This window comes from Archocentrus centrarchus, chromosome 5 (assembly GCF_007364275.1).
Source record: "Archocentrus centrarchus isolate MPI-CPG fArcCen1 chromosome 5, fArcCen1, whole genome shotgun sequence".
NCBI lineage: Eukaryota > Metazoa > Chordata > Actinopteri > Cichliformes > Cichlidae > Archocentrus > Archocentrus centrarchus.
The window spans coordinates 21,763,451-21,784,061 of record NC_044350.1 but is presented as its reverse complement, the minus strand read 5'-3'; the positions used below and the strand labels follow the sequence as shown (position 1 = coordinate 21,784,061).

At 41.1% G+C, this 20,611-nt stretch overlaps 3 protein-coding genes across 9 annotated transcripts; 1 reads left to right on the top strand and 2 right to left on the bottom strand.

Moving 5' to 3' along the window:
- Positions 1 to 6,031: 6,031 nt before the first annotated feature.
- Positions 6,032 to 13,242, bottom strand: mon1bb (MON1 secretory trafficking family member Bb). 4 transcript variants are annotated; one of them, XM_030729733.1, is made up of 6 exons: positions 11,288 to 11,416; positions 10,701 to 10,795; positions 10,010 to 10,606; positions 8,865 to 9,657; positions 8,322 to 8,469; positions 6,032 to 7,234 (listed from the first exon to the last, which is right to left on the bottom strand). In XM_030729733.1, exons 1-6 carry the CDS (start codon positions 11,341 to 11,343, stop codon positions 7,007 to 7,009), a joined length of 1,917 nt encoding a protein of 638 aa, XP_030585593.1. In that variant the 5' UTR covers positions 11,344 to 11,416; the 3' UTR covers positions 6,032 to 7,006. The 4 variants fall into 4 exon arrangements, with proteins under 4 accessions (XP_030585593.1, XP_030585596.1, XP_030585595.1 ...); XM_030729736.1 differs by lacking the exon at positions 11,288 to 11,416 and adding an exon at positions 13,224 to 13,242 and having other exon boundaries at positions 7,007 to 7,234; XM_030729735.1 differs by having other exon boundaries at positions 7,007 to 7,234; positions 11,406 to 11,510.
- Positions 13,243 to 13,283: 41 nt separating this feature from the next.
- tcta (T cell leukemia translocation altered) lies at positions 13,284 to 16,250 on the top strand. 2 transcript variants are annotated; one of them, XM_030729745.1, is made up of 3 exons: positions 13,284 to 13,646; positions 13,732 to 13,783; positions 14,827 to 16,250. In XM_030729745.1, the coding sequence occupies exons 1-3, from the start codon at positions 13,436 to 13,438 to the stop codon at positions 14,867 to 14,869; spliced, it is 306 nt and encodes a 101-aa protein (XP_030585605.1). In that variant the 5' UTR covers positions 13,284 to 13,435; the 3' UTR covers positions 14,870 to 16,250. The 2 variants fall into 2 exon arrangements, with proteins under 2 accessions (XP_030585605.1, XP_030585606.1); XM_030729746.1 differs by having other exon boundaries at positions 13,732 to 13,821.
- glyctk (glycerate kinase) lies at positions 15,374 to 20,582 on the bottom strand. 3 transcript variants are annotated; one of them, XM_030729738.1, is made up of 6 exons: positions 20,249 to 20,582; positions 19,922 to 20,141; positions 18,234 to 18,620; positions 17,993 to 18,144; positions 17,734 to 17,909; positions 15,374 to 17,652 (listed from the first exon to the last, which is right to left on the bottom strand). In XM_030729738.1, exons 3-6 carry the CDS (start codon positions 18,587 to 18,589, stop codon positions 16,762 to 16,764), a joined length of 1,575 nt encoding a protein of 524 aa, XP_030585598.1. In that variant the 5' UTR covers positions 18,590 to 18,620; positions 19,922 to 20,141; positions 20,249 to 20,582; the 3' UTR covers positions 15,374 to 16,761. The 3 variants fall into 3 exon arrangements, with proteins under 3 accessions (XP_030585598.1, XP_030585599.1, XP_030585597.1); XM_030729739.1 differs by having other exon boundaries at positions 19,922 to 20,582; XM_030729737.1 differs by lacking the exons at positions 19,922 to 20,141; positions 20,249 to 20,582 and adding an exon at positions 18,922 to 19,677.
- Positions 20,583 to 20,611: the final 29 nt, after the last annotated feature.

Here is a 20,611-nt window from a genome sequence, read left to right as displayed (position 1 = left end):
AATGCTGTTTGAAACAGTTTGTGTGTAGCATGTTTTTTTTTTTTTTTAATACATTTAATATGTAATTTGAAGATAAATCTAAATATAAGTAAAGCAGCTACTAAACACTTGATGACTAATTTTAAAAGCCTTTAAAAAATTATTTTTAAATGCTACTGTCAGGAATGAAGTACTGAATAGCCACGCTTTTGGTCCACTTAGAGGGGTTCGGATCACTTTTACTATATGCTGTAAGAGGGTCAATATCAGTATAAAGTACCTTTTGGTGTCCTCATCAGAATCAATAAATTATTGTTAACATGTTTGAAAATAATGAAAATTTTAGGTATTATTATAAATGTGGATACACTGACACACACATCAGTACAAGAACAAGTTTCTTAAAATGAATTTGACTAATTTTATACCATTATCTTTGGTTGGATGTATCTGTTTTTGCTATGTCCCATACGCTGGTCTGCTCCTTTCGAGCAGTGTAATAAAGCAGTAAATGGCACAAAATGAAAATACCTATTACTTATTATTCTTACCAAATTCTTGGGTAAAACAAACCATTTTGATTTTTTTATCTCCATTTTTATTATTTTATTTAACATTTTGTGCACGTCCCTAAAACTACTGTCCACCCTGTCATCATGGAGTAATTGCCCCTTTAAGAAACCAACTAATGACATCAGTAACATTAACTCCCTGAATCTGTCTTTCTTCAGTGGAGGTTGAAACAACTGCAGCAGCTACAGTGAGCAGCTACACTTATATTTCCTAATTTTCATGTCATTGTGTTGGTAGTTAGGTGTGGTCAACCTTAACATGTCCACCCTGTCAGAGGAAAAGCTGATTAATAGAAAAAGGTTTCAGAAAGTTTAAATATATTTTGAAAACAGCATGTGGTCTCCTTCAATAACCAATAACTTTGGTAGCTGATGGTCCACCATGTGCTTCTTAGATACTAAATTAATCCAAAAATGTCCACCCTGTCGCCAAACCCCACATGACAGGGTGGACTTTGTATTGTATAGTTGGGATTTTATTTATTTAGTTATTTTTACATATTTTGTTGAGATGGTGATAAGTTCTTTGAACTTTTTTTTTCTCAAATAAGGCCCATACTGCTAAAAAGGGTCAATCATTGGTGAGTTTTGTATTGTCTTTTTTTAAGCAATAAGTCCAGGTGGAGCAGAGACAGCACGGCGATATTGGGAACACCAAGATGCTGCCCCAGTCAGAGGAAGAGATGGGTTAAAGACAGAAACACTGGAAAGAAGAAGGGTATCCCTGAGCTCAGTGAGACAGAGAAGGGTGGGGGGGGAGAGAGAGAGAGAGAGACAACTTGCTGTGGGAGAAATGCATCAGTACAATTGAGATTTTTTTTTTTAAAAGTAACATCCTTGTTGCTACAAGATTCCATCCATCCATCCATCCTCTTCCGCTTATCCTGTTCAGGGTCGCGGGGGGGCTGGAGCCTATCCCAGATGACATAGGGCGAGAGGCAGGGTACACCCTGTACAGGTCGTCAGCCTGTCGCAGGGCCAACACAGAGAGACAGACATTCACACCTATGGGCAATTTAGAGTGACTAATTAACTTAACCCCAGTAACTGCATGTCTTTGGACTTTGGGAGGAAACCCACACAGACTTGGGGAGAACATACAAACTCCACACAGAGAGAGAGAGAGAGAGAGAGAGAGAGAGAGAGAGAGAGGCCCAGGCCAAAGTGGAATCAAACCCAGACCTTCTAGATGTCATTCTAACTGTGAGGCAGCAGTGCTAACCACCACGCCACCGTGCTGCCCTCTGAAAGATTATGTTAGTCAAATGGCAACTGGACAGAAGCAGTCACACAACTTAAGACAAAAATGCAGGAGAGATTGTGTAGGATACAATGAAGAACTTAGGAAGGGACTCACAGAGAAACAATTTGTCATACACTTCCTTTTGCCACCTTAGACCCTATTATATATCTAAATTGTGATGCAAAAAGCTTATGAATGTTCATAATTATGTTTTGTAATGTTCACTTTTGTTGAGAAAGCTCTTAATAAATCTATTCATGTCAGCGGTTAACATATTTTTGTCCACCCTGTAATTTTTCAGTTTTTTGAAAATAACCAAGTTATCGTCACAAGTTAGTAAAAGCTTTTCACGTTTTCTTAATAAACTAATCACTGCCAAATAATATTGTTTGACAAAGTGATAAGATTGCAGTTTTTAGAGATTTTATTTAAAAAGGAAAACACAGCTATCACAGATTCTTTGACGACACAAGCAATTTGCAATTATTTCACTATTTTCAAAAGCCTTATTTTACCAAATAAATATTATTGAGCAAGGGACAAACTAGCTATCTGAAAATGTGCATTGTATAATCACGTTGGTATGAAAATGTATTTATTTTCATTTGACTTTGTCCATGACAGGGTGGACATATTTTACAATGTGCTCATTCTTTATGTGCTTGCAGTAAATTCATAAAAAGTGTGGGAGCTTGACCAACATTCATTTACAACAGCCTAAAGTCAGCTTGATACAATGGATATGAAATTCGTTGGGAAATTGAAACTTTTTTTTGGACGATTTACGAAGTCCCAGAAGCACTTTTTGGTGATATTGACCCAACATTTCTATGCAGATGGAGGTGGCTTCCTCCCGTATAACCAAAAGATAAAAAAAAAAAACCCTGGCAAAAACTGGAGCACACTTCCAGGATGTTCATTCAGATTTTTTTTTCAATTTGTAGCAAATAAATCACTATTTTTGTTTATTAGCTGCACATTCAGGCTTTGTAAAACATCTTGAAATTATTTTAATATAATGTAGAAACTGATACAATCCCTTAATGCTGTGGAAAGATTTATGGAATCATCAATAGAAACATTAAAAAAAAACAACAATAACAACAACAACAACAAAAAAACTATCCATCAAGCTGGTTCCAGCTTTCTCGAATAGCAGTCAGCAGATCAGTCTTGCAGGGTGGTTTTCAGTTTCAACTATAAATTTTCAGCTGCTGGCTACCTCATTTAATTACTGTTTTCCTGAACTGCTAAAACACACTTCTAGAATCCACCACCCATTTTCTCAAAACCTAAAACACAAATCCAAAAACTCAACCTACACTCACAAAACCTCAGACCTTCCTGTCAAAATCAAACTATCACTGCAAAAATCTGTTGTCTTGTGTTCAAAACCAAACAGTGTGTGCGGATCATAGACACAGCAAGTAAAAACACATTCGTCACAGAACATTAGACACTATATCAGATCATTTAAGACACAGCATCCAGGGAATGTAGTTAACAGGAAATGTTTATTCTAAGGGTATTCAGCAAAAAAATACCATAGAGTGAAGAGACAGTAATGAATGTAGATAACAGCTGAAAGCACATTACTGTAAGTCACTGAGACTCATTCTGTAACATCATGTCTTCATGCAGGGTCTGGCCAGAGGACTTCATCCACATCACAATATTTTCCCTTGCAAGGCAGCACAAGACTCCAGTTATATCATGACAGGTGTGTTCTTCTGCCTCCAACAAAGTTTCCCTGGTGTAGGGCTGTCCGTCAACACCACCACACCTCTTTTTCACCAGATTGAACCCTGCTTCATCTATGAAAATATAATCATGGTGCTTTTTCCATGAATGCAGTTCAAACACTCTCTACCCGGACCTTCTAGCCTCACAGCTAGAAGGTCCGGGTTTGAATCCACCTTGGCCCGGGCCTTTCTGTGTGGCGTTTGCATGTTCTCCCCGTGTCTGCTTGGGTTTCCTCCCACAGTCCAAAGACATGCAGTTACTGGGGTTAGGTTAACTGGTGATTCTAAATTGCCCATAGGTGTGAATGGTTGTCTTTCGGTCTGTGTTAGCCCTGTGACAGACCTGCACAGGGTGTACCCTGCCTCACACCCTATTGACAGCTAGGATAGGCTCCTGCAACCCTGAACAGGATAAGTGGAAGAGAATGGACGGATGGTAGTTGACTGTAAGTGATAGAGAAATACAGACTTCTGAAAAAAGTGTTTCATGCTAAGTCTGTTGCGTTGGATGACACAGACAATAGATAGAGACGCACTGTCGTCTTCAATCACTGGATTTCACGGTGAAACTGTATTTTGAAGGACCGTGTCAACAATGAGTGCTTCTTGTTGTTGAGAGAAAGTCCTTCCACCCTCTTTCAATTCTAGAAAAGGGGGAATGCACTTACAAATGTATACAACCAGTAAAAAAAAGCATTGTAATGGACATTACAGTACTTACAGTACAGCATACTGTATGCCAAATGTCGTACAGCAAGGAACAATTACCTGTTCTCTTCTCTGAATGATGATGCTGGCCACAGAGACTTGGGTTGGACTCTTTGTCCTGCTTCCCTCATTTCCATCTCATGAACAAGGACATGTGTACAGTAGTTGCCCGAATTTCATCAGTAATGATGAAGAACAGTCATTACTGATGATCATCCCCTTTCTGTTCACCTGCAACCTCTTAACTCAACTCTCCCTCCTCTGCCTGTCCGTATGTCTGTCCATTGCAGATGCACATGTGCCACCAGCACACTGAACTGACTTTTATACTGCCCAATTGTTCTGATCACATCATTAGATAAATCAGCAAACATCACTTTCATCCACAGTCCAAGATTGCTTCTCTTTAGCCCGCTGTAACCTTGTTTTCTTTTGTTTGTGTGTTAAAACTGGTGGCTTATCCCAGTGATTTAAACAATTTGGTTTGTTCGAGGTATGTTTCAAGAAGCCAGAATGCTCGACTATTGATCAAAAATTGTTTGGTGTCATATGTGTGATTTGTTTATTTGCTACAAACTGAAAGGTTCCATCATTTTTGCCATGGGGTGTAAAGCCAAGGCATTTTGAAGCTGTTTTGGTGACACACGTTGGCCCAGCACGTTACCAAAGCACTTTAGTTTTGACTAAGTTGAACCAAAGTGCTGTTACAACACTGTCAATCGTAGAAAGTTGGACAGAAACAAGTTGTTTGTTCTTGTTACCAGCCTGCACTTCTTGGGAGTCACACCACATTAAACAAAAGATATTTACCATTAGACTAAACAAGGTGTTTTTGGCTGTTTGACTGGAAATTCACAGAGAGGGGGGATTATAACCTGAGGGGAAAGTTGACCTTGAGGACTCTTAAGGCACGCACAACAATTAAAACCTTTTGTATTTCCATTTCTGGAGTCAAATTGTTTTCCAGTGGGCCTACAGCAATGTTCAAGCATTATTCATTTCAAAAGATACTTTTGAAACATGCTTTTGGAAGAGTATGAAATTGATTAAGGATAATTAAGTCTTTAATGAAATTTATTAGGGTAACTGGGAAAGTTAATCGCATTTAGGTATATCTATATTTATGCATGTTTTTTTCTATTTTGCTCTCACTTATTTTTGTGCGCTTAGTGTATAGAGGGTGAAGGGTGAAGGTGAACTTTCGTATATTAATAGAGTGTTGAGCATGGGGTAGGGATTAATCAGTATGTACATACTTCTTCCTATTCCATTTCAGGGACGGGGATTTTGTTTGATTTTGTATGTGCACGTTTCTATGTATGTGTATGCATAGGCATGTCTGTGTATATATGCCAATATATGTATATTGGTTTGTTGTTTTATATGTCTGAAATAAGACAATCAATCAAAAATTCCTGATGATAAATGTTTAACACTAGTTTGGTTTCTGTGAAGCCACACTGCGTTCTAAAAAAGGCTCAAAATCCAGCTACTAATGTGCTCTACTGTACAAATGTGACTAATAGAAGACATATCAGTAAAATTTGTAAGGTTTAATTAATTCATATATTTGTGTTTTACATTTTATTCTTAATTTATTAGAACAATTGCTTATATGTGGATGACTTTCCCATAACTGCATGTTTAGCTTATCTGCTTTTCCAGTGACTGGTTCTGTCCCGAAAACAGAAATTATTAGGATACTAATCCAAGGATTACTTATTCTCCGTTTGTCATCTGATTAAAAAAAAAAAAAGTCCAATAGGACAAGTGTGTTTTTTGTGCATCCTGGGATTTATTTTGTAACACTACAGACAAACTCTTAAGACTTAACAGGAAGGTCCTCAGTGGACACAAAGATGACAACTTTTTAGACCATCTTTAGGAAACTATTATGCAAAAATAATGCCTGCACTAACTATGTTAGGAGTCATACTAAAGGTATCTGCAAAACAAAACATGAGATCAGTGGCATCTTCTGACCCTAACAGATGATCAAGAAACTGATAAGGTCTACTTTTTTTTCCAATGGAAACACTTAACATCGACAATAATCAGACTGGGATTTCCTACTTGTCTGTTGCACAAAATGTAACATAAATAAAACTCAAAGCCTCAGTGAGATGAAAAACAAATTTTCTAATTCTTTCACAGAGATGAAGGTGGGAAATCTCTCCGCTTGAAGCCTTGCACGATGCAAGGCGGCCTATCCCTCCTCTGGCAGTTCCAGTTGTTATTCCAGTTTATGCTGATCCCCAAAAGAACACACTTTAACAGCTTGCATATCCCGTTTTGTAACATATTATGTAACATCATTTCTGTGATGACGGGGGTGGGGGGGTAGGATATGTATGACCTTGTCTGATAAAGGTAGCTTAACTTAATTTTTCCTCCTCATACTAGCTCATAACATATGTAAACATATGTTCTGTTCACTGTTCATGAGGAAAAGTTCTTGTTGCTGTAATAAAACAATATAAAAACATTTAAATATATCATTGCAAGTTCATTTTAAAATCTACTAATGCTGTTTTGCCCTGACTGTTTCTGTTCAAAAGCAGCGATGCAATGACATGCTTTCTTGCAAACTAATAATACTGGTTTCAAAGTGACCAGTCCTCTTTAAATAGTGTAAAACGTAGTGTTTGGATTCCAGTGGTCAAAGTCTGTCGGTCTCATGGGTGTCAAAAGAGGGTTCAAAAACCAGTGTATAAACTATTTTTAAATGAGGCAGAGCCACTTAGATTAGTGCTGATAGAGTCCTATAGAAGAGATAAGAAGCCATTATCTGTGGAGTCTTGCTGGTCAGATTTGCCTCCTCGAGAGCTTTTGCTCGGGTTTGGAGTGGTTGAATACTTTGGGGGGTATCTGATGAATAGACGGTCCTCCTCCTTTTTAATCCATCTTAGAAGCTTAGTGATAGCAGTAATGGCACAGGCCTTTGTCACCAGGGGGCTGAAGCAAGTGTACAGCTCAAATTTACTTGTGATCTAGAGCAAAGAAAGCATTCAAAAGAAAGCCATTTAGAAATCAGAAATACAGCTATTACCTTTCTTGCTAAGTTACATGAGAAAATCAATAAGCATTCATTAAATACGAAGGTTTAATTAGGACCTGATGATCTTAGCTGAGGATAAAAGCTAGAAGCAGGGAAACAACTTCTTCACCTTCTAAAATGCTCACTAATAAATGTACTGTCAGTCCCAGTTTCCAGGCTTTGAGCTAATTTATTGGAACAATAACTGGTTCTAGCTTCATATTAAACAGATAGGTACACTCACCAGCCACTTCATTAGGTACACCTGTTCAACTACTCATTAACGCAAATATCTAATTAGCCAATTACATGGCAGCAATTCAATGCATTTAGGCATGTAGACATGGTCAAGACAACCTGCTGAAGCCCAAACCAAGCATCAGAATGGGGAAGAAAGGCGATTTAAGTCACTTCAACGTAGCATGGTTGTTTGTACCAGACAGGCTGGTCTGAGTATTTCAGAAACTGCTGATCTACTGGAATTTTCCCAAGCAACCATCTCTGGGGTTTACAGAGAATGGTCTGAAAATGGTCTGAAAAAGAGGAAGAATCCAGTGAGCGGCAGTTGTCAGGGAGAAAATGCCTTGTTGATGCCAGAGGAAGAATGGCCAGACTGCTTCATGCTGATAAAAACACAGTAATTTAAACCAAGGTATGCAGAATGCACAGCATGTTGAATCTTGAAGCAGATGGGCTACAGCAGCAGAAAACCACACTGGGTGCCCTGTTTTTAGCTGTCAGCTAAAAACAGGAAACTGATCTGATGGGTCTCAATCTCTGCTGCGACTTTCAGAGATTAGGGTCAGAATGGTGTGGGATACAGTTTCTTGGCACACTTTGGTGACTAGTGACACTTTGGATCTGAAGTGATTCAAGTTTCATTTCATTATTTGATTGTGCAAGTCGCATGCAGGAAAAATCCATTTAATTGTGCCTAATAAAGCGGTCAATGAGTGTAGTATCATTCTTCTCGAAGCATCATTTCAATGTTACACAAACTCAGTAACACAGAGAATACAACCACAAACAAATGTGTATACCCAGGCTAGCAGAGTTTCCCTCTCAGCAACGTGGTAGATCAGCTTGAGGGGTCGTGAGGTGCTGTGGATGCGGCCGTGCATATAACGATAAAGATCCAGCAGTCTCATTTTCTCCTCTTCACTGCTGTAGGGTGCCTCCATCTCTGGGCTATGTGCAGCAAAACATCGTAGGATACAAGTTACACAAGAAAAACATCATGCTCAATAACACTGCAATGCAAACCAAAATACACAAAATTACATTATAAAAAGCCTAAAAATATCTACCAGGGCAATTTTTGTACTTTTCAACACTGTTCTGCACATTATCTTAAACATGACTGTTATTTACTTGTATAATTTGACTTAAGTGCACTATTTATTCCTAAAGAAAAGGTATTTACATTATTTTATTACTCATACACCTACGGTAGGAGAAAATAAGGTGTCATGGGGGACAATTATCACTAACTTACCATTATTTTTTTTAAACATGAAACACTAGTTTCGGCTCATATCAGCCGTATGTAATTGCATGAACAGTAACAATATACAAACACACACCTGGTGAACTGAGTAAGTTGACGGTGGTTGTCTGGCACATCAAAGGGTTTGTACATGAAGTGTCTGAGGTCTGAGACGCCCACCTGGCTCACACTGTATGTCTGGGCTTTGGCAATGAGGCTCAGGGAGTTCTGAGCCACCATGGCCTCCTCTATCTTTCTCTTGCACTCAGCTACAGAGTAGAAAGCCTCCTTGTCTGTCGAAAGGAGCAGCAAACAAACAGTGCATTCTGGAGGGTCCAGGTAAGAAATGTATGCATAAAAGTAACAGTCAGGATTGAAGAGTGGGAGGCAGATGGGAGTCCAGATCTCGCCGGCCTGAAAGGCAGAGGAAGCTCCGATGAGGTTGAGCAGAAGGTGAACATCAGCTGGCTCCAGCCTCGTGTCCTCAATGACGGTTTTTTCTTGGACGATGGTTAGCAGCTGGTTCTTGGCGATGAGGATGGAGAAAACCAGATTGGGTGTGATAGCTTTCTGCAGGATCTGGCTGAGAGCATCCCTGAGAGAGGAGGCTAGGGGCAAGCAGTGCACTGCTGCTAGCAGGAAGCTGGGGTCAGAATCCACCAAGTTGAGCAGACCGTCCAGAATCTTTTCTGAGCCTGCTAGGAGTCTCCTCAGGTCATAGTTTTTCTTGTGTTCAAAGATACGAGATATACTGGCCTGGGTGAGCATGCTGATGATCTGATAGTACACATAGAGGAGCTCTCCCCGCAGCTGCTGCTCAGACTGACGACTGCTGGAGACGCACACCAGAACTAGGGGCCCTTTCTGTAGGAACACTACGGTGTGCTCGTCTGAGGGAAGGGGGGGACGAAACATGGGCAAATATTAGATATACAACAATCAATGTCTACTAAAATGCACCCAAGAACACCTCACATCCCCTAGACTCAAAATAAAACAATACAGGGAGTGCATGAGATTATCTCTGCTCATTACATTTCACACTGGCCTCTATGGTCCAGGAGACTTTGTCAACTGGCAAAAATTGTCTTTTCCTCTACAGTGAGCCAGAGCTACACTTGCCTTTGGTATATTTAAACAAAAATAAAAAAGAAAAAGTCAGATTTCCTGTTAACTTTTAGGACATAAACATAAACGTAGCAAAAGCTATGCTGGAAAAAAAACTATGCCCAACACTCTCACCTGAATAGACTGAGCGGATGATATTATCTCCACTTTGGACAAACGACACCAGCGCCATCATGACTCCCATTGTCGATGAAAGAGCCTCTTCACTGCCATATCGGGAATAAATGGGCTTACCAGCTTCACTTAGCACAAACACATGTTTCCTGTGCTGCCGCCAGCTGTCAGCTGTAACATCCTCATCACGATGAGACATAAATGACGAAGATTCCTGCGTGCCTGCCTCCAAGAGAGGGGACGACCTTCCCTTCACCCCTATACCTTGTTCCTCAAGCTTAGCCTTGGCCAGCATTGTAACAACAAACTCCCCAGAATCACTCTGGTCATTGTCAGTGGCGTCATCCTCAGTCCCTCCGTCAGGCGGTTGTGCGGACACGTTGTTTTGGCACTCAGAGTTTTCTGTCTGTTCAGGCTCTAGTCTCATTGCTTGGTTAGAAGGCAGCTCCTCGTCTAAACCAGGATCCTCCACCATAACATCTGCCAGGTGCGAAAGCGCAGGCTCGACTCTGCTAATAGCAGCGCTGCCATTTCTCTCTACTGGATCAGGAAACATGTGATTCCCCAAGAGGGAGAAAGAGACTGCTGAGGAGTCAGCTAAAATGAAAATAAAACCAACTAGTGGTGTAACTGATGAAAATGAAGATTAAAATCAGACAAGCTTCAAAGAGAGATTACATTGCTTATTTACCAGGTTGATTACTCTCAGATGGGTGATCACAAATCTTCACTCCCGGTGCCTCTCCTTCTTGATGATTGGCTGTTTCCATGATACCATCCCAATCTCTGGAAATGATGTTTTAGTGTCATTTTAGTGTTTACAGATATAAATCAGAGACACACCGCATCTCAAGTCTCTTATGAATAGCAGCACTCATACTGTACCAGTGGTCAGGTCACATGATTACAGAGGAGCCTTACTCCAAGATACTAACATTGTGGAATTTAAACCATATTACAGTTGTCAGGAGCTTGTCTACTGTTACACTACACATGAACACGGAGAAACTGAACTAAGCAACCACCAGGGAAAGAGAGCTATAATTTGTATAATAATAACTTATGTTAGTATGTATGATAAATTGCAGACCGCCTGTAAAGCGTATCGTTCAAATAAGTAACTAATAAGTAAACGCTGACTGTAGTTACATGGCTAACACTGTCTGCTAGCAAGCGACAAACACAGATCAATTTCATGGCCTCGGCTTAACAGCGCTCATGCAGCCAATCGTGGCTATCTAAAATTAGCCGGATAGACACAGAAAGAGTAAAACTTACGGTTTTGTACCGTCGACGTGTTGGACTGAATGTCTAATTTCTATACCGACTTTCATCAACAGCCCCGCTGCAAACAAGCTGTCAAGAATGAGAAGCAGAAAACAAATTTTCCCCTTACTAAAGCCGACATCCGGAATCTCTGATGACAACTTCACACGACCAATCAACGCGCTCGGTGGCTTCGGTTGGTCCCGCCCTCCTCGTTGTACGCTGCTAACAGAAACTTGAAGCAACAGCGACACAAATTTCAGCCAAACGTGCAGCATATTTATTTATGAGTGCTGCAAATAAAATAACGAAAATATAACGAAACGCTTTCTAGGTTAAAGCTATAAAAAGGAGAACCATTTAGAACATGTAGCTACATAGTCATTACATTCTTCCATGTTCTCTAAGAGAGAAAAAGGTCTATATAGACCCCCCCCCTTTTTTTTAAAAAAAAAAAAAAAAGATTAAACCACTGCTTATTTGCAGGTTTTACTGGTATCTACTACTACTAAAGATGTTTCATTTTAAACGTTATCTTTACACCAGAGATGCACTTTCCTGTCCCGGTCATACAGCAGTTGTCTCCAGGATCAGAAAAATACACTTAGAGGTAAAATAGTCCTATTCTTCTTCTTCGTTCGGCTGCTGCCTTTAGGGGTCTCCATAGTGTATCATCTGCCTCCATCTCATCCTCATCTGCCACACCAACCCTTTGCATGCCCTCCTTCACTGCACCCATGAACCCACTCTGGGGTCTTCCTCTTTTCCTCCTGCCTGGCAGCTCCATCTTCATCATCCTTTGCCCACTATACCCATGATCCTTCCTCTGCACATGTCCAAACCATCTCAGGTTTGCCTCTCTAGCTTTGTCTCCAAACTGCTCAACCTGAGCTGTCCCTCTGATGTACTCATTTCTAATCTTGTCCATTCTGGTCATTCCCAGTGAACATATTCGAACCTCCAGCTCCAGCTCTTCTGTCAGTGCTACACTCTCCAAACTATACATCATAGCAGGTTTCACCACCTTCTCGTAAACCTTCAATTTCACTCTTGCTGCTATCCTTCTGCCACAAATCACCCCTGACACTCGTCTCCACCCACTCCACCCTGCCTGCACGCTCTTCTTCACCTGTCCATCGCTGTGGATGGCTGACCCCAGGTCAACCATCCAAATTAAGTGAAGGTATAACACACATGTATTGTGTCTTGCTTCTACTGACTTTCATTCCTCTTCTCTCCAAAGTATACTTCCACATCTCCAGGCTCTTTTCCATCTGCTTGGAGACCACTACAGATCACAATGTCCTCTGCAAACATCGTAGTCCACGGAGACTCCTGCCTGAGCTTATCTGTACGTCTGTCCAACACCACTGCAAACAAGAAGAGGCTCAGAGCCGATCCCTGATTTAATCTCATCCCCATCTTGAACCCATCCTTCACTCCTACCACACACCTCACTATCTCGCCGTCCTTACACATGTCCTGAACCACCTTCACATACTTCTCTGCCACTTCTGATTTCCTCATGCAGCACCACAGTTCCTCTCTCGGCACCCTTTCTCTAGATCCGCAAAGACACAGTGAAGCGCGCCTTGTGACCTCCTCTGTACTTCTCCATCAACACCCTCAAAGCAAACAACGCATGAAGCCACACTGCTGTTCACTGATCGTCACCTCTCTTCTTAACCCTCTACAGTTCTTTCCCACATCTTCATGGTCTGGCTCTGCCGTTTGCATAAAGTACGCTAGAGCCACAGACAGTTTAGCTAAGGTATAGTGAGTGCTAAATGAACTAATAGTGCATTTAAAAAATAAAAAATAATGGAAAGTTAATAAGGGGATTACATAATGAGCGTTAAAATAATCTAGGCAAATAGTGTCGAATTTTTAGCCTTTTAGCCACGCATGTCTCTTAACTTAACAATTTCGGATACTGTGTATCACTTACTGAAAGGCTCTGTTGTGTACGGGGTGAAACAGGCGCACTACGTAGCACGTCACGTCCGATTTCCCGCCCTCCTCTCCTCGCTGTACGTAAACGTCGTAACGGTGGAGATGGGGAACATGACACCTCCAAAACAGAGTGCTGCTTTATAAATCACCAAACAGATAGTTCAGCCTATTCATTGAAGTTTCGTACCAGCTGAATAAGCGGGCGCTATGGAGGAGCCGTGGGACTTTGAGTTTTTGTCCCGAATTGCTGACAGCTGCTTATCGTTTCTCTCTGAATTTGTGGACGACTGGCTAGCCAACGACATGAGAGTATCCATATTCAAAATACTCCTCAGCTGGTTGATTTTTAGTCTCATCGCCATTCACTTCGCGTGGAAAGTCTACGGGAATACAGTGAACGATATGTATTACAGACAAGGTGGGTTTACCCGGTCCTTACCGGAGCATTGTCTGCTAAATGAGCGCTAGCCACGTTAGCTTGATGGCTGTGTGTTGATTTTCAGGGACTGGACAGAACGGAGGCACACCTGATACAGCTCCACACACGAGCGGATGGTAGGTGTCCGATTATGGAGTCATGTGACTTGAAGCAGGTAGCCTACGCTCTTCCACTGCATAACTGAGAGTCTGCTTCTTACTGCAAAATTGGTTTATAACCAACAATGTTCGTTAGCAGTGTCCACTCACCAGTCACTTTTAGGTACATTTTGCTAGTACTGCTTTCGACCCCCTCTTGCCTTCAGAACTACCTTAATTCTTCATGGCACAGATACAGCAAGTTGCTGTAAACATTCCTCAGAAATCCTGGTCCATATTGATATTATAGCATCACAAAATAGGTGCACCAGCAATACTCAGGTAGGCTTTGGTGTTAAAACCATGCTCAGGTGTTACTAAGTTGCCCCAAGTGTACCAAGAAAATTGCCCTCACACCACCCCACCCCCAACCTGACTGTTGATGCAAGGCAGGATGGATCCATGGTTTCATGTTGTTTAAGCCAAATTCTGACTCTGCCATCTGAATGTGGATTTAGAAATCAAGACTCTTAAGACCAGGCAGCGTTTTTCCAATCTTCTGTTGCCCAATTTTGGTGACCACGTGTAAGATGTAGCCTCAGTTTCCTGTTCTTAACTGACAGGAGTCTCACTCAGTGTGGTCTTCTGCTGCCATCTACTTAAAGGTTAGATATGCTGTGCATTTAGAAATACTCTTTAGCATACCCTAGTTCTAACAAGAGGTTATTTGAGGTCCTTCTATCTTCCTATCAGGTTGAAGAAGTCTGGATATTCTTCTCTAACCTCTGACATAAACCAGGCATTTTTGCCCAGAGAACTGCAGCTCACTGGATATTTTCTCTTTTCAGACCATTCTCTGCAAACGCGAGCCATGCTTGTGTGGGAAAATCCTAGCAGATCAACGGTTTTTCAAGTACTCAGACCTGCCTGTCTGGCACCAGCAACCAAGCTGTGCATTAAGTTAATGCCATGTGACCAACGTATTAAATATTTGCAGTTGGACAGGTGTACCTAAAAAAGTGACTGGCAGGTGCATGTTTCACCACTCTTAAATGGCTGTGTTGGATTTTGTTGTCTTGTAGGGAAGATAAAGCAGGGGATGGTCCGAAGATTCATCGGGATTAACGGGACCTTGATCTTTGGACTTTATCCAAGTGAGGGCTGGACAGTTTGCAGACACCAAATGCACACAAGTTTGTTTTGTTTTAATAATAAAGCATCATCTTGTGTGCAATGAAGATGATGTCAAGACAGCTTGACCTTCTACCAGTCACTTGACCCTGCATCTCAACAGTGTCACAGTGATGTCCACTGTTTATGCAGTGCTGATATTGGTCAGTTATTGTGCATAAAGAACTAAAAGGATTTGTTTAATTGGTCACTTGGTGGTTTAATGCTACGTACCTGATTCAAGATGGTATTTGATTTGAAGAGCATGTGAAAGGAAAAAAAAAAATCAGCATTTTTCAAGTAATGACACACAGAATCGTGTGTGTGTGTATATATGTATATATTTTTTGTAATATATAGATACACATATATAGGACTAATTTGCTCCAGCATTGCATTGAGTGTTGTGTGTGTGTGTGTGTGTGTGTGTGAATATTTATGATTCAAACCATTCTTTGCTGTGGACAGTGTGATTTTTTTTTTTTTTTTTTTTCTCTGCTGTATTATAAATGGTCATCTATGGTAACTTTGAAATCAGGCACAGTAAAAGCAGTTCTTGTTTTATAGCTTCATTTTTAAAAATGTTAACAGCCACTGTGTTTCATATTTAAAAGGTGCATTGCACACTCATGATGAAAGTGTCCACCACCTTTTGACTTTTTACCTTATTAACATTGCCTCAATGTAAAATAATCATTGAAAACCATCCAAACAGAGAGCAAATTACAGCACAACTTAAACGATTTCACAAATACATTTACATTATTTAAAGTCTATGCTAAATGGTCAAAAGGAGTTTAAATCTTATCTTGGCAAAAGATCACATTTATAAGGAATTTGTAATTAAGCTCAAAACTTAAGGGCAGTGGAGGAATACATTCTTCATGAAAGCCAAAGTTATCCAGTTCTGTACCAATATGAATTGTTTGGTGACAAGTAAACAAAAGTAATGATCACCTCTGGAAGAATTAGTGTATGTATTAAAGAATACATAAAGGACTTTTGCTGTCACACTGGTCGTTGATCATAAGACAAAGTGCACATAACTGCTATGTGTTCAGTAGTTTTATGGCTACAAAGGGGGAAAAACACCATATCTGAGCTACACCACATTTCAACAGGATCCCACTAGTCCTACCAAGAAGCCTAATGTGGATTTTCACAATTTTAAAATAATGTACATAGTCCCTGTAAGATGAACTGATAGAGTAATATTGTATTTCAGATGCTTTTAAGTAGCCAAAGAAACCAACACCAAAGCTGTGCAAATGACTTTTTTTTTTTTTTACATTAAATGTATACACTTAATCTATATATAAATACATAATTGAACATACTGATGTTGTAAATGTTTTTCAGTGCAAGAGCTGTGTTGGCTAAAAAAGATTAAGTAGGGAATAGAAATATATTAATACCAAGTCATGTTCTCCATCCATCTTCTTCTACTTATCCAATTCAGGGTCAAGTGGGGGAGGCTGGAGCCAATCCCAGCTGTTACAGGGTAAGGGGTAGGGTACACCTTGGACAGGTTACCAGATTGTTGCAGGGTAAACACACAGAGACAACCATTCATGCTCACTTTCACACCTATGGTCAATTTAGAATCATCACTTAACATAAACTCGTGGAGGGAAGCTGGTGTACCTGGAGCGACACAAGGAGAACATGCAAACTCCACAAAGAAAGGCCCCAGGCTGGATTAGAACCCAGGAAATTTTTGCTGCATACTGTATGATTGGTAATATAAAACAACAATACTGTTATATATATATATATATATGGAACAAAAATATCTGCGTAGGGTTTAAAAACAAGTTCAGGTTATTTGATTTTTTTGTGCTTAGGGATTATCTGATGTTTATAGGTATAGGTGGAATTAGTAGCATGTGCACATCCATGACATTCGTGCAGGTTAGGCCAGGTACAAGCAAACGCTGCCCAGCAGAAAGACGAGAAAAAAACGTGTAAGAATCATTGTTGACGAGAAAGTTGTTGATGTCCAGCCCCTGTGCTTGCGCTTCATCATGCAACCCTCCATCAGTTATCGCCCCTGCTGCCTCAGTGGGTCCATCCTGACCATCAGTGCCCCCACTCAGAAATACTGGCCCATTAGGTGGAAGCTCCAGGTCTCTCAGCTCCAGTCCCACTCGCATAGCCAGCTCCTGGTTTCGACCACCTCGACCTTTGCCTGTTAGCTCCACAATGGGTTCGCCTCCAGCTAACAGACATGTGGCACCCCATCCCTCCGTACGCCCTTCATCCAAAACCTGCATGGTACGGCAGAGGTCCCAACTCTCAACACCTACTTCAGGGCCCAGCTTCAGCACCTCAGTGGCAATCTCGGGAGGAGGCTCCTTTCGAGAACAGGCAAAGCGGGCCAGCAGGCCGTAAAGTCTAGACACATACCTCACATTACCACACACGCCTGGGGAAAGAACAACAGGGCGGAAGCCTAGCTCTCGAGCACGGAGAGCAGCACATTTAAGGGCAACACTGTTAGAGCCAATCACAACGTTGAGAACATGTCCTGATGTATCGGATTCGTCCTTATTCTCTTTCCACCGGGGATTTGGACTGCCAAGGACTTCCCTTACTGATGTCGGCAGAGAGTTTAACAGTTTGTAATGTTCAAGGATTAACAAAATTTCCTCAGGCCACACATGACTCCTCACTGTGGGGCCGCTAGCTATCAAGTCAAGAGGGTCCCCAATCACATCAGATAGTATCAGTGCAACAACCTGTGAAGAAATGATTAGAGTGATATCTGAGGTACAAATTACCAGACTGTTCAACAGATGGCTATAATAAAAGTCTCTTACCTGTGCAGGCTGAGCATAATATGCAAGCCCTCCACCCTTTAACAAAGAAAGGGCGCGACGTATGGTGTTCAGCTCCTGAATAGTGGCACCAGCACCTGCAAGGCTGCGGGTAACATCTAGCTTCTCCTGCAAGGTGATTGGCGGGGTGGGTGCAGGTAGCAATGCAGAACCCCCACCTAAACAGTGATGAACCAGCTTGTGTTAAAGATATTTTAATTATATATGTGTGACGATTATTGTTTTTAACAATAATTAAGACCTGAAATCAGTACAAGGAGCAAGTCTTTCTCTGTCAGTTCACTGGCTAAATGCTTGATCTCCTCAGCTGCCTTCTGGGCATCAGCATCAGGCAAGTTGTGTCTAGCTCCTTCGATTACTTTGATGCGACTGTTTTCTTTTAGCAGCAGATGGCTGTGGCGGAAGAAGAAACATGATCATATTTAATCTTGCTCTCTGAGGAAGATTTTAAGTTGTTTTTAGCGCTAAATGTATTTGCTTACCCTTTCCCATGCTGCTGTAATGTTTGCTGAATCCCATGTGGCACACTTATGACTCCTTTCACCAAATGATCGCCCATAATCCTCTCTGCCTCAGCAGCCATTCCCAGGACAGCTTTCCCAAAGCCCACCAAGTGCAGGTTGTGATTGAGTGTGAATTTGTGACCATTAATAATCACAGAGTCCTCCTTGCGCTCTATACTCTGCCGGACCACAGTATCTGGCTGCACAGCTTCCACTGCAGCTGCAAACACTTCACGTGCCCGCGTGTCCATTGACATTTTGCAGAATGCGGGTTTTCGCCCAGCCACGAGACCCAGAAAAGGATGAGGCCGGAACAAGGAAAGGACACGGGCCATGGATAGCTCAGTGGGTCTGAGCAGAAATGTCCTAAAGGATTACATTATTTTTTAAACTTATTTGTAAAGAGAGCACAATTTAAACAAACCACAAACAACACAAAAAGAAAAAGGAAATAGTCATATATTATTAGGACGCAATTATAATTATTCATAATTACACATCATTACACTTATTTATAAGCCTTATTTATGGTTAAATCTGATAACTGCAGGAATAAAGCAGCAGTATCGCTCAACTACTCTGAAAGAAATAAGGCATACCCTTTTTGTTTATACTTATAAAAACGTTACTTAGATAAATACATTTAGGTTTGCATTTCTGTACCTACCTGTGAAGGCTGAAAATGGGATATAAAGCTGGTATATTCCTGTGGAAGCCTGTTGTATGTGGACTCTAGCTCAGCAGTGAGGCAGTGTCGCAAAACATTTGGCCAGAGATTGACTGGAGTTGTGTACTTTGTGTGTAATGATTGACTTCAGAGGATCACAGGCCACATGGAAGTGCTGACAATGCAGCTGCGCATTAGTCTTTTAATTTGTACTTTTTCTTTCTTTTTTTTTTTTTTTGGCAGAGACTGCATTACACTCAGTGATACCAAAACTTTTAGTGCTGATTAAACACAAGGTCACTTGTACGCTCTATTTGAAAGCCACAACTATCAGTGAGGCCTTCTTTAGGACTGATGAGATCTGAGCCTCTGGGACCCTTTTATTTTGATCCAATCAGAAACATGTGCAAGAAGTCAAGACAATAATGAAAAGGTTATTTAATGAGACTTTTTTTTTTTCATCAGTAGCCAGATTAAGGATGGAAACTAAATGTATAAATGAATACCCTAAGAAATACACTCACTAGCCACATTGTTAGGCACACCTTGCTAATACCAGGTTGGACCCGTTTTTGCCTTTAGGCACAGATTCAACAAGGTGCTGGAAACATTCCTGAGATTTTGATCTATGTTGACACGATAGCATCATTCAGTTCCTGCAGATTTGTTGACTGCACATCCATGATGTGGATCTCTCATTTAACCACATCCCAAAGGTCCTCTATTTGACTGGGATCTGGTGACTGTGATCACATTTAAGTACAGTGAACTCATTGTCCTGTTCAAGAAACCAGTTTGACATGATTTAACTGATGCTCAGCTGGTACTAAAGGACCCAAAGTGTGCCAATGACACCGCCATCAACCTGAACTGTTGATACAAGACAGGACGAAGCCATCTGAATGTCACAGCAAAAACTAAGACTATCATCAGACCTGGCAACGTTTTTACAATCTCCTGTTGTCCAGTTTTGGTGCATTAGAGATGTTCTTCTGCATACCTTGGTTGTAACCAGTGTTCCCAACAATTTGAAGCAGTCTGGCCATTCTCCTCTGACTTCTGGAATCAACAAGGCTCATTGGACATTTTCTCTAGAGATGGTTGTGTGGGAAGGTCCCAGTAGATCAGCAATTTCTGAAATACTCAGGCCAGCCCGTCTTGGCACCAACAACCATGCCACGTAACGATATTTGCGTTGACAAGTAGGTGAACAGGTGTACCTAACAAAGTGGCCGGAGAGTGTGGATTAGACAAATACCACACTACTTGTTATCTTTGTAATCAACAAATGAGATGCAAATAGAGCTTTTAACTGGATTAATCATACCCCGGACTTTCCTTTCTGTGCAGACAGAAGTGTCGTTGTTACTTTATTCTTCGCTTCTCCTGCGTTCACATTGCAGCCTGGAGGAGCCAAACCTGAAGCTGACTGCAGCCAACTGATAAACACACACCACTAACAGTGCCAGGAAAGTGCTAGTCACGCAGGAAGGCGTTACTTTTTCAGACAGGCAATTTGAAACAAATTCGACTACAGCAGAGTTTGATACAGCGGAAAAAAAACAAAAACAAAAGAAAACATTTTACTTTTAAACTGCCCTAGTGAGCAGCAGCGTTCTACATAAAGATAGTTACTCCTGTTTGGGTTTACGGTATAATGCAACTACCGCGATAACTACATGCCATATCG